Source organism: Aedes aegypti, chromosome 2 (assembly GCF_002204515.2).
Source record: "Aedes aegypti strain LVP_AGWG chromosome 2, AaegL5.0 Primary Assembly, whole genome shotgun sequence".
Classification (NCBI taxonomy): domain Eukaryota; kingdom Metazoa; phylum Arthropoda; class Insecta; order Diptera; family Culicidae; genus Aedes; species Aedes aegypti.
Window position 1 is genome coordinate 243,349,891 of NC_035108.1, and position 13,908 is coordinate 243,363,798.

General features: G+C 42.5%; 2 protein-coding genes across 4 annotated transcripts in view; both read left to right on the forward strand.

The window, feature by feature from the left end:
* LOC5575446 (cytohesin-1) overlaps window positions 1-13,616 on the forward strand; it is a 165,890-nt gene extending 152,274 nt beyond the window's left edge. For 2 of the 3 annotated variants that reach the window (XM_021844673.1, XM_001661905.2), the window contains one exon: window positions 13,318-13,616. In XM_021844673.1, coding sequence (XP_021700365.1) covers window positions 13,318-13,445 — 128 coding nt within the window. In that variant the 3' untranslated portion in view covers window positions 13,446-13,616. The remainder of the gene's footprint in view (window positions 1-13,317) is intronic. The other variant, XR_002500464.1, reaches the window with a different exon arrangement.
* Window positions 13,617-13,639: 23 nt separating this feature from the next.
* The window catches only part of LOC5575444, a 32,730-nt gene continuing 32,461 nt past the window's right edge, over window positions 13,640-13,908 (forward strand). Inside the window, exon 1 of the mRNA XM_021844674.1 lies at window positions 13,640-13,713. The gene's annotated coding sequence lies outside the window, so the exon portion shown is untranslated. The remainder of the gene's footprint in view (window positions 13,714-13,908) is intronic.

Sequence of the window (13,908 nt, forward strand, 5' to 3'; positions counted from 1 at the left end):
GGCAAGATGGGCACCCCTAGTTTGTGTCGTTCCTACCGTTTTTTTTTCAATACATTATTTGGGGTTCTAATGAATATCATTAAATTGATATGATGGCCATAAATTTCAGCTAAAAAATCAACAGCACAACGTAAATATTGTCCAAAATACATAGAAGTCCAAAGATTTACCTTTTCATATAAGATTTGTTCATTTAAAAGTGATATTTTTGTTGCGTAAACAAATTAATTCATACGTTTTTGGCCGTATAGTTATAGAATAATCTTCTGTAGACAATCAGGAGCAAAACTTTTTATCAAATTTAAAAAATATTTCAATTATTTTGATTATATTAATAAATTTACACCCTTGGGGCAAGATGAGCACTATGTTCAAAATTAAGTAAAAGTGTGAAATTATAGAACCACATTTAGCTGTGAGCTTGACTTACGGTATCTTCTTTGCACAAAACATTTTTTCTCAAAATTATACAAACAGACAACAAATTTAATCGTTTTTTAAGTAAAATCTTAGCAATTTATGAAAAGTTTTTTTTATTTTCTGATAAAAGTTTTAAAAACTAAGCTAGTTGAAGATAAATATTATCAGATATTAAAGATAATATCTTATGATATTGCAAGCATTGAAAAATAATAGTTTTCTTTAGTAAATTGCATCTTTTTATGGGGGTGCCCATCTTGCCCCGCAGTTTTTTTGACCGATGATAAAAAAGCTATTTTTAAAGTGTTATTTGGAAAACTATTTATCACTTTTTAAAACTTTTAATGGTTGGAGGTCAAAGTAATAATGTAAAAGATAAGGATGGTTACCAATTTTACCAAAATAATAACGTTTAAGTAGGCTTAAATCGCGCTTATCCTTAGGGTGCTCATCTTGCCCCGCCTGACCCTACACGTGTTCCAGTAGTTGCGCTAGTGCTCCAGTAGTAGACGTTCGGGAGTGGTACAATGAATTTTGAACAAAATGGTAATTTTTTACATGGATTTAACATTTTTCCCTCGGAACAACAATTAATATCTTTCGAATGAAGCATAAAGATCATCTCTAGGGCTTTTCTTCATTTTTATACAGCCATTTTAAAAACTGCTTCCATCTGTTGATCCACTACTGGAACACGACGGCTACTACTGGTGCAAGGGAGCAAATTTTTTGCTTAAACTTATTTATTTATATGACTTTTTGATAAGATAAAAAGCTGAAATTTGGCAAATCGACTAAACTAGAGACGATCTATCCACCAAAAATAGCACATGTCGTTTTTATCGAAAAATGTTCGTTTTATTCCATAGTCCAATCTACTGGTACATTACAACCATTGGTAGCGGTACCCTAGTGGGGCAAAAGTTAGAGCCATATATCATCTTGCAAAATAAATTGATATTGCCTTAAATTCACATATTATCTTTAATTTTAGTAAAACTTGCCTGATCGTGCGAAAAAAGTCACCAAAAGTTCACGTTTTACTCAAGTTTGACGAAAAACTGCTACAGGTATGTTCCGTTTTTATCAACACGATCGGCAATTTTCAGTTGATAAAAACGGAACCATGACAAAAACGGAATAATTTTCTTAGACAAAAAAATTTCAAATTTGAAAATAAAATTGCAGTTTTGTCAGGTACTATCCTTCTCAGTTTTGTCAGGTACTAACATTCTCATCATATAAATGCACAGTACTGATATTTAGGAGCTGTCATTCCTGTTTATTCCTATGGGTTTGTAATGAAAGTTGATTGCATATTCCTATCAATAAATATGATTTTGTAATAAATCAATAATAGTTTTAGTTTTCTTCATTAAAATTTCGATAAGTGTAATGTAGAATATTAAAACGATAATCACATAATTGTCCTTCGTATCATATTTGTAAAAATACTTACAAGGAAGTGGGTCAAGCTGATCATTGTTTTTTCAAGAAATATTGAACAAGAAACAACTTCTTTTCCATTTTTTATCCTCCTCATCCTGCTTCTTCTTCCATTTGGAATTACATCCCAACTAAAAAAGAGCCTTCTTCTCAGCTTAGTGTATTTTTAAACACTTCCGCAGTTATCAACTGAGAGCTTTTTTGTCAAGGTACATATTTTGCATTTTTGTCAACACCAGGAACAGGGATGCACTGATCGCTAATCTAGAACAGCGCCACCATTGCTTTTTAGCTTTATGTTAGAATACGAAGAGACTGACAATAAACTAATCTAAATTTCTAGTTTTTTTTTATGTAAAAATAATTTTTGCAATTACTCATCGTAATAGGCTGTTTTTCAATTCGCCAATCTGCCATGAAACGGCCTAGTTTCCTGCACTGAAGTATGCAGAGCGGGAATAGTCATTACGCAACTGAAACCACTGCTTAAATGATTCATTACGCAACTGTTTTGAGTTGCGTAAGGAATCATAACACAACAATTTTTCAGAAATTGTAAAATAATGGTGAATTCATTCCGATATAATTTCTGATACCCTCAAGTTGTTTGGGGCTGTTTGGGCACGTCAGGAGTTAATCATCAATGTTAACTTCCTTTTCCCGAACAGCCTAGATAGCCGTGTAGTGTCGGTAGCGGTTGTTTCAATTGGCTAAGAATTAACACTACGGACTGTCTGTTCCGGTGGTATAAGTCCATCTCACAGGTGACCCCTAATTCATGCCGCTTTAAGCTTACCGTGCCTAAGAATGAATGGTTAGGGGGGTCTAAAAAAAAACCTAACCGCAAACGGAGCCTGTGGAGTACCAGGGCGCCCTCTACAGTATTGTGCCCTTCCTGTGCTACCCGGAGCAATGGTGCAGGTGACCTTGTGTTTCTCCGAGACAATCGGCTTCCCTTCTTCAGTCTCAAACCTGAGGCTAAATAAGGGTGGGATTATAAGGATGTTGTAAATTAGTTTAAATTTTTCACCCTTATGGCTTCGCATTATGCGTTTTTTTTGTTGGGGCAGCAGGGACGACAGTCCAGGGGCTTAACGGACCCCCCCCCCCAGGACCTCTGCGAGTTGGGGAGTTGCCCAGGATGTGGTGAAGTTCGCAGTGGGCTCTGATGAACCTTCATAAAAACCACAAAAATCCGAATGCAACTCTGTCACAGCGACCGGTGCCGCTTAAAGTACCCTAGCCCAAACTAACAGGAGTGCCAACCGGCACATCAGGATTGATACCAGTGAGATCCTGATTATGGCATACTGGTCGCGATGCAAACGGACAAGGCATGGAATTACGAGCAGGAGTGCTTCGAGCACATTGGGACCAACGCCAGTACGGCCCCAATTATGTATACTGGCAGCGCACGACAAAGGACAAGTAGCGGTATATGTACTGGATAATATGCTTTGAGGCTGACAGCGGCGACATTCTACTCCCTTAGTAGGGTCGGGTGACACTGGCCCGAAACGGCGAGTGGGTTAATGGCGCAGGCTGCCCCCGTCCCGTAAAACCGTGGCAGGCCTTAGAGTACGTTCCAAATCCGTCGCCTGGTTGTTCCAACTGGGCGGGAGTAGGCTCAGATGCCATTACCTGACCTGCGCCGATCCGGCTCTGAACATAGTACCCCATAAAGGACTATGTCAACCCTAGCATGGCCTCCCTGCTTGCATAGATAACCATGGGATTATAAAGGCGACTATTCCAGCGGAGATGGATAGCGGCTCTTAGGGGGACCCATAAGAGATGATCAACCAAAACAAACAACTAGCGGAATGTGAAGGAGAGGCTTCTGGACCTATCAGTAACCGGCTAAGGTTCCCGCCAAGGAAGGAGGCGACCAACTTTATTGAAAACAGTGTGGGCAAAAGCCTAGATACTGTGACGACGGCAGGCACTGGCCGCTCCAGTGCAACATGTGTGGTGACCGATGGCCCGGGACTAATCGAGGCCATGGATCGCAATAGGGAGTACCTCCCTAAAATGCAGGTAGCTGCTGAGCAACTTGATGTCATCATCGAATATGTTAAAAGCAAAACAAATATCAGCAAAGACTTGAAAACAAGTCTACTGAAATTGCGACAATCAGTCCTAGCTGCAAAGCAGGACTACGAGAAAGCCAAGGAACAACTGGGCAAGGTAGAAGGCCAAAAAGACACTAGGTCGTGTCAGACCGAAGTGTTTTCCTTCACAGGCAACGCGAATATATCTGATGATATTATTCGATACGCGATGCGGAAGAGGGAAGCTTCCGGGGATGAATACGTGGCGAAAAGACGTATGGTTGCTAAGGGAAAAGTGACCTACGCGGCCGTCCTCCAAAGCGGAAAAGCTGGCACGAGCCAAGCCCCGCGATCAAGAGGACATGGCAGCAAAGGAGAGGCCAACACCAATCCTAAGGCCAAGAAAGCCAAGAAAAAGGAGCCACGGGTTAACCGGAACCAGGCAGTGCATCCACAGGAACCACGGGCGCAAGGCAACAGCAACCCGTGGATACGAGTTGGAAATAAGAAAAAACAGAGGAAACCGAAAACGGAGCCCAAGGAGAGCGCTAAACCGAAAACAACGAAACGTAGGAATTTAGGCGAAGCCCTCGTTATCAAAACGGAGGAAGCAAAATACGCCGAGGTTCTGAAGGCGATGCGAAGCACAGAGAAGCTATCGCCATTGGGCGCAGACGTGCGAAGCATAAGGCGAACTAGGATTGGTGAAATGATCCTAGTCTTAAAGAAGGACGCCAAGGAAAAGGGTGCAGTCTATAAGCAACTGGCACAAGAAGTACTTGGTGACGAGGTTGATGTAAGATCCCTTACTGCTGAAGCGACTCTCCAGTGTAAAAATCTGGATGAGGTCACCGATGCAGCGGAGGTCTCGGCTGCCCTCAAAGAGCAGTGTGACATCGACGTAGCCAGTAAGGCCATCCACCTTAGAAAGGGCCCGCAGGGCACCCAGGTGGCGGCGATCAGGCTGCCGGTCGCAGAGGCCAACAAAGCGAAGAACTCGGGCATACTCAAGGTAGGCTGGTCGGTTTGCCGGCTGAGCATACAACAGCCTCCTGAAGTTTGCTTCAAGTGTTTCGGGAAGGGCCATAAGTCGTGGAATTGCAATGGTCCCGACAGAAGTAAGATGTGCAGAAAATGCGGCGCTGAAGGCCATAGGGCAAGCGATTGTAAGCAAATCGCTAAGTGCCTAATATGTGTCGACAGAGCACACAACGGACACTTAACGGGCGGACCCAAATGTCCGGGCACAAGCGGAGTATCAAAGCAGCCAAAACGGAAGTAACACAGTTAAATTTAAACCACTGTGATGCAGCCCAGCAGCTGCTTTGGCAGTCAGTCTCGGAAACCAAGACTGACGTGGTGTTATTATCGGACCCATACCGCATACCAGCCAACAACGGGAACTGGGTGGCGGATAGGTCTCAACAGCTAGCAGCTATAGGGACGACAGGACGATACCCAATCCAAGAAGTAGTCTCTAGCTCAAATGACGGTTTTGCGATAGCAAAAATCAACGGCGTGTTCTATTGCAGTTGTTACGCGCCCCCAAGGTGGTCGATTGAGGAATTTTCCCACATGATTGACAGGATGATGGCCGAACTAGCTAATCGGCAGCCAGTAGTGATAGCTGGCGACTTTAATGCATGGGCAGTGGAGTGGGGTAGCCGCTGCACCAATCAAAGAGGCCAGCTATTGTTGGAATCCCTGGCCGCATTAAATGTAGAGCTGGCAAATGTGGGTACAGTGAGTACCTTCCGCAGAAATGGTGCAGAATCGATCATCGACGTGACGTTTTGTAGTCCTAACCTTTTAGGTACCATGAACTGGCGCGTTGATGACGGTTATACTCATAGCGATCATCAATCGATTCGCTATAGTATAATACCAGGCGGGCAGAAGGCAGCGCGATGTAACTCGACCCAAGCCCGAGGATGGAAAACAGCGCGCTTCGACGGCGAAGTATTCACTGAAGCCCTGAGGCGCGAACGAAACACTCTGGACCTAAACGGTGAAGAGCTAGTTGCTATGATATCACGAGCGTGTGATGCTTCCATGCCGAGAAAAGCCCCTCCTAGAGAGAACAGGCCGCCAGTGTATTGGTGGTGCGAATCAATTGCAAATCTTCGAGCAATCTGCCTTCGGGCTAGACGAAGAATGCAACGCGCACGCACAGAAGCACAAAGAGAGGAACGCGGTGCAGCATTCAGAGAGGCAAAGTTGGCTCTCAAAAAGGAAATCAAGAGTCGAAAACGGGCATGCTTTGAAAGTCTATGCGAGAGTGCCAATTCTAGTCCATGGGGTGACGCCTACAGAGTGGTAATGGCTAAGACCAAAGGAGCTATAGCGCCCCAAGAGAAATCGCCCGAGTTGCTGCGATCGATAATCGATGTACTCTTCCCGCACCATCCCATAAGCCCATGGCCCCCAGCGCCGTATGCGGCAGATGAAGGAGAAGAAGTGGCGAGAGTGACGAACGAAGAGCTGGCAGAAGTCGTGAAATCATTCGCGTCAAACAAGGCACCAGGACCCGATGGTATCCCGAATGTTGCCTTAAAAGCGGCAGTGAACACGGATCCGGACATGTTCAGAACCACGATGCAACGCTGCATTGATCAAGGAATCTTCCCGGATGTATGGAAGCGACAGAAATTGGTGCTACTACCAAAGGCGGGGAAACCACCAGGTGACCCGTCGGCGTATAGACCTATCTGTCTACTAGATACGACGGGCAAGTTATTGGAGAGGTTGATTCTCAACAGACTAATACCGTATACGGAGAGTGCGGACGGCCTGTCCAACAACCAGTTTGGATTCAGAAAAGGTAAATCTACTCTGGACGCCATCCAGTCGGTCGTTCAAACAGCTGAGGTGGCAATCGAGCATAAAAGAAGCGGCATCCGTTACTGCGCGGTTGTCACTCTGGATGTGAAGAATGCGTTCAACAGTGCAAGCTGGGAAGCAATAGCACACGCGCTTCACCGCCTCAAGGTACCGGTGCAGTTGTGTAAGCTTCTAGAAAGCTATTTTGATGGTAGGATTCTACTGTATGACACAGAGGAGGGGCAGAAAAGCGTTCGAATTACCGCGGGAGTACCTCAAGGTTCAATCCTGGGCCCGCTGTTATGGAATGCGATGTACGATGACGTACTGAGGCTGCCCCTTCCGACGGGTGTTAAGATTGTTGGCTTCGCCGACGATATCACCCTAGTGGTCTATGGTGAATCGATGGAGGAAGTAGAGTTGACAGCAGCGCACTCTATTTCCCTGGTTGAGGAATGGATGAAGTCTAGGAAACTAGGACTGGCCCGTCACAAGACTGAGGTGGTGGTGGTCAACAACCGCAAGTCCGAGCAACGGGCGCTTATCTCGGTAGGTGATTGCACCATAGAGTCCAAGCGATCCCTTAGGCATCTTGGGGTAATGATCGATGACAAGCTGAGCTTCGCTAGCCACGTTGAATATGCCTGTAAAAGGGCATCTACGGCTATAGCGGCGCTTTCGAGGATGATGTCTAACAGCTCTGCTGTAATTGCCAGCAAACGCAAGCTGCTGGCAAGCGTGGCGCTATCCATACTAAGGTATGGAGGACCAATCTGGTCAAACGCGCTTAGAACGAACAGAAACCTAAAGCGGTTGGAAAGCACGTACAGGATAATGTGCTTAAGAGTAGCAAGTGCATACCGGACGGTATCTAAAGAGGCCGTGTGCATCATAGCCGGGATGACGCCCATCGGGCTCATCATCAAGGAAGATGTTCAATGCTTCAACCAAAGGGGTACCAGAGGAGTCCGCGACACGTGTAAAGAGGAAACGCTCAGAAGCTGGCAGCAGGAATGGGATAACTCCACTAAGGGTAGATGGACCCATCGACTAATACCAAATGTGTCAGATTGGTATGGTAGAAGCCATGGGGAAGTGAACTTCCACCTGACGCAGTTTCTGTCAGGACATGGTTGCTATAGACAGTACCTGCATAGGTTCGGGCACTCAGAATCTCCTGCGTGCCCCAATTGTGCTGGTGTAGAGGAAACAGCGGAGCATGTCGTGTTCGATTGCCCCCGTTTCATTGTTGTGAGAGGTCGCATGCTCACTACATGCGGAGGGGACACGTCCCCCGACAATATTATAGAGAGAATGTGTGCGGATGCCGAGTGCTGGAATGCAGTAACTACGGCTGTCACTCACATTATGTTAGAATTGCAGCGTCTATGGCGCGCCGACCAAGAGTTGGCTGCAGAGGATTAGCCCTGCCGAGGCTGGTCCCTTGTAACATTGTTTAAGTCGGCTAGGAGAAGCAGTTTGCCTAGGCTACTTCTGCTACACGTGTTGTGCTATATGCACTGGTCCCTTCCCGAAGAAATACCGTAAGGTGGTTCCGGGGAGATGAGGGTCTGAGTCCAAGGGTCATGTCGATGCACTGTTCACCACTTGAGCAATTCTAAATGAATTGCTCATGCACAGTGCATAGGCTGGTTTTAGCGGGTCGTCGTTGGTGCGTCATCCCCGCATTCCCTGAGTTATCTTCTCAGGGGATCTGTTTGCAGATTTCCCCCTTGTAAAAAAAAAAAAAAAAAAAAAATACCCTCAAGTGGTCATCTACGAAATTGCAAAAAATGTACACAACACAATAGTTGCAGAACTCGATTTTTACAGTACTCGTCGTAATTACGACTCGTGCTGTAAAAATCACCATTCGGCAACTTGTTCCGTAAACTACAAATTAAATACTAGTGGTCCCGTCAAACTTCGTTTTGTCATCAAGTAGGCTGCTGAAATAGTAGTTTACTCAACAAGTTGTAGAATAATGATTTATCCAACGAGGCTCGCCGAGTTGGATAATTACTACGGGTGCTGTAAAAATCGAGTTCTGCAACGAGTTGCGTACAACATTTTTTTTTTTGCAATTTCGTAGAAGACCACTTGAGGGTATCAGAAACCATATCAGAATGCATTCACTATTATATTGAAATTTCTGAAAATTGTTATGTATTGATTCATTACGCATCCCAAAACAGTTGCGAAATGAAAAAGCGTTGTGTAGTATTCGTTACGCAACTGATTACAGTTGCGTAATGGATAAATACCGCACTGCATAGTAGGCCGTTTCACGACAGATTGGCGGGATGATATAAAATTTCTCATACAAAACGACAGATTAGTTTTCAGTTGTTTTTCCAGTTATTCTAGAGAATTTTCCAAATAGTTTCCTTCACTCAAATACGTAGGAACATTTGACCAATGCAACAGAGAAATAATCATATAATTCAAACAAACATCATTCCATTTTTAATTTTTATGAAAGTTCATCAAAACCACAAAAGTGTGTTAACTCTAGAACAAGCATCACCAAAGTAGAACTTTTTGGTAAGAAACTCTTTTGTAAAGTTTTATGAATAACCGTATAGCTGTTGATGTAAGACTCCTAATTAACCTTATAGTCTTCATTGGGGAAGGGGTTCATGTCTGCTCAAAGATCAAGATTCCAGTAAATTTGGGATTGTAACGTGCGTGACGTGGGAACGTCCGGTATCAACACTCTCTCCAATTGTCAGCCATTTCATCCCTTAAGATGGTAAAGATTCAAACTTATTATAGGGAGATTCCAAAATTTTCTATAGATTGCTTAGTTTTGCTGTACCTCTTCCCCTATCCTTTGACAGGATCTAATCAATGGCTGTTTCTATAACTTATGCAATGCTATCGAGTTTTAGAGATAGAAGATAATGTCTAAAATATGACGGGGTCGACAGTCTTATCAAATATAAACATGTTTCTTGCCGTTTTCTAAACATTCTTAAGTTCATTTCCATGTGCACTCCTTATAAAAAATAACTGAACATATATGGGATCGTCCATTTATCACGTAAGAGGTTATGGAGCCCCTCCTCCATCCTGAGATATCTTACGTGCCGTACAAATTCTGCTAATCTGCTAATATCAACGCACCCCCTAGCCATGGCCAATCTGCGTTGTTTACACAAACATCCCTATAAACCCCCACGCTGGGAAATACGTTTACCGAAAACGGCGTTATGAGGCTCTGCACTGCATTCCTGTATTGGATTTACTTTAATGGCATTGTTGTTAGCAAATTCACAAAAAGTGAAAGAGAAAGAAAACATGATTTGTTCAGGCAGAGCCCCATAGGCCTTGCTATACCCGTTAGCACGCCCGACGCCCACCGATGACAGAGTGGGTAGGCTCGCACCATCGTCCCGCCCTTCTTACCTATTTTTGAGATAGGCAGTTCTGTCAGGGTGTAAATATTTATTATTATGCATGTAATCAAACCGATTTACGACCTTCCACGATCTTGAGGTGGGGGTATTTGCGTGCCGGGTATGCGTATCTTCCTGTTGTGACATCACTTCTCCACAATGGCTTGGAGGTTTCCTTCTTCATTTCGGTTGTTCTGGAAAGATAATAAAACAAGGAAAGGAAGGGGCCACATCACTCCACAGAATGGCGGCCCATCTGATATTAGTTTGTGTTAAATAATTTTTGTTGTGAGTAGAGATCCTAAAAGGGAGAAATGCGAGTAGGCGGTAAGCCGCCAATCGAACCGTCAAAATCCCTTTTCAAAATGCTTTTCATGTGCTAAGTAACTTGTAAACTCCTACTCAATTATGTTTTGTTGGCCTGCACGTTTTATTTAGACACAATTTTTATTTAGAAAACTATTTGGATCCGAGATTTTAGGTGCAGATTAAGCATGTTTGATAAACAAGTTTTAAGCATGTTTGATAAACCTGTTTTCAGTTAAAGAAAGTTTAAGAAGTTGATGATTCTGTCATTTATACTAGCTATATACAAGAATTCACTGAATAAGTTTCAACGCGCGATTATAATACTTCAGTTTTTGTGCTGTTGTATTGGTGTATGTAGTGGTAAACCAATCAGTTTGGTGATTCTAACAGTAAAAAAATAGCACGACGAAAGGAAAGTTAATAATCTATCATCATTATGCTTTCAGTCCTAATTTCATGATCCGTTTAATAAATTCCGCGTATGATTCGTCAATTTTAACAATTTATACATGTGTATTCGAAGAAAACAGACTACGAGCATTTATTACCTTGCAGATATTTATCATTTTCTACAGCCTAATTTAATAATACCTACATTGGTTGTAACAAAAATTTGATCTAGGGATGTTGATTGCCTCCTAATCATAGTTTCGACAATAGTCACATGCTTACTATCCCTTATGGCAGTGTTGTTGATTCTATTGTCTATCGCTCATCAGTTTCGCGCCACCCGGCAGGGACTTGGTCCTATGTACCCAATACTCTGCTGTGTCTTAACTTCACGCAATACATTCTGTAGATGTGTGATACAGTTTGCGGAATATTATGATTTATCACTTCGTTCAGATGGAAAATTCTGTTATGGTACCATATTCACATATCAGATAACTCCCACCTGGAACGATGTAATACATCGGAGACATGTAGATTCAGATGTATGTATACGATCTATGCCTAGTTCGGCTCTGATCGACAGGCAATCAGTGTATTCAGTTTTTCAACTAGCTTGAAGCGATGAACGTTTCAAGACAAGCTCTCCACTATATCTGCTAGCAATCACCGGTCGTCGATAGACATTTCGGTTCTTTTCTGCTAAAGAAAGATCCGATTGTATGCCAAAGACTATGGCTCATGCTTTTCAATACAGCTGGAAAAACAAGAACTACACCCAGCACCAAATAGTACGTAACTATGAGGCGGACCGGAAGGTTTGATGAGCAATCCCCACCATATCTTACGTGCCGTACAAATTATTTTCATTTTATTTTCATTAAAAAAAATCATCATAGGGAGAGGAAGGTCGAAAAACTGTCAAAATTGTCCTACGTAATTAAAGGACAGCCCCTATGTCTATCAACTTTTCATAGAAAATTCTTTGAGGACATGTAATATAAGAGAACGGAGAGGTCTCTGCAACTCTCTTTGGTACGTACTTAACTAATCACAAATTCCAGTTGTTGCTAGGACGTGGCCAGAGAAACTCTCGATTGTTGTTAATGGGATGGGTTAATCTTGTCCAGCAGACCATGCTAAATTTGAAAACTCCAATTGATTAGTGGTTAAAAAGGAGTCAAACCTTATTGAATCATTTATGACTTGATACCTACCATGTATCGTAGGTGCTCAACATTAACATAATGTTGAAAATTCAACTCTGAGGCTATTGAAAAGCATTTAAATTGCTTCAAAATAAGCCTTAAGTTTGTTTTCTTAGCATTTTGAAATAAAAAAAAAAATAAAAAAAATTGTGTTGATAAAAACGGAATAATTTGTTGACGAAATCGGAACGTGACAAAATCGGAGCGTGACAAAATCGGAACGTGATAAAAACGGAACATACCTGTATTGTCTGTTTCATTCACAACAAAACGCGCCGCCGACTTTCGAACAGACTGAATAAAAAAATCGTCGCCAGCCAACCAATCAAAGGAGGTGGTTTGGATTTGCGTCGACAAGACTGGTGAAACATCAAATGCCAAAAAATAAATCAAAGGAGGTGATTTGCCACTATGTTGGCAATTCACAGCGGTTGGTTGGCTGGCGACGATTACAAATCGTCGCGTACGATAGGGTACAAAATTTACCATATTTTTGGGTATATTTTTTGGGTTTATTCTACGAGTGGTATGAGGTGAGAATTTTCGGTATCGTATTCTCGACTCGAGTGAAGTGACTCGCCGTGCAAATCAAATGGAGAGTCACTTAACACGAGTCGAGTATTGTCACCTCGCTATACGACACCGACAATTGTCATCTCACGCCACTCGTAGAATAAACCCACTTGTTTTAGTCAATTTTTTTATGGAAACATAGTGTGTATTTCTCTTTAAACATAAGTTCATGGCTGATATTAAGTATTCCTGTCATAAAAGTATCAATATTTTGTATTCAAGCCAGCGAACTTTTTCTCCACACTAAATTCGAACTCTTGCCCACCGGTGGGGTAAAAGTTCGTTTAAGATAATCAATTTTAAAACTGCTATTACTTAAAATGGATAAATATTTTAGAACAAGTTTGTTCAGCAAAATTGCAGTTAATATCTTGAAGGTTTACTGTGAGGTATTTATTTCCTTTCAATTATTATAACTTTTCTGGAAATATTGGTTATTCCACTAAGGTCGAACTTTGCCATACACTAACCTACAAAATTTACCAAAATTTTCCCCTTCTCAAACTGTCCTGTGCACGCTAGTGAGTGAGAATCAGATTACTAACTGACCGTTTGTTTGTTCCCGTCCGCCACATTGATTAAGAGCATTCTCACTGCTCCGGAGTAGATTAGACGTGTACCTACCTATACGCTGTTCTGAGGCGGTGCCATGCCACTGTTCAAACACGCTGAATTTATCGATGTAATCTGCCTATCTTGCAGGAATATTAATCCTCATCTTCAATTGGTTCACGTGTTTTGGGTTCGAGAACGAGAAGGATCAAGATGACGACGACGACGACGATGAATGCAGGAAGAGTTTAACCAAATGCCAAATGTCGTCAAGTTGAGGGGTTGACTGGGCGGTTGGAACCATGCAGCGTAACACAATATCCTTCCTATGTCCCAGTTTAAATAGCTACTGCTAAGCCAGATGACATCTAAGCTCATCAGTAGTATTAAACGCAAATGTAATTGTTAATTAGATGGTTTGTCCAGTAAGTAAATGTCTTCCAGCTTAACCGCAGCAGTTTCATTCATCAGTGTTAATATCTAATGCGCAATCTGACGATCTACGGAACATTTATTCGATTTCCTAACATTTGGAGAACGTGTCAGGTAGGTAATCCCAGGGCAAGACAACGAACCTCATCTACTCAAAATATCATCATTATCATATCATCAGGTGAATATAAATGAGAGTTGTCGAATGTACATGGGTCAAACATTGTTTTGGAACATCATTCTGTTCGAAAGAACTTTTATTTAAAGTTCACTTATTGATAAAAGCCAGCCGATTGGACGATGTAAACT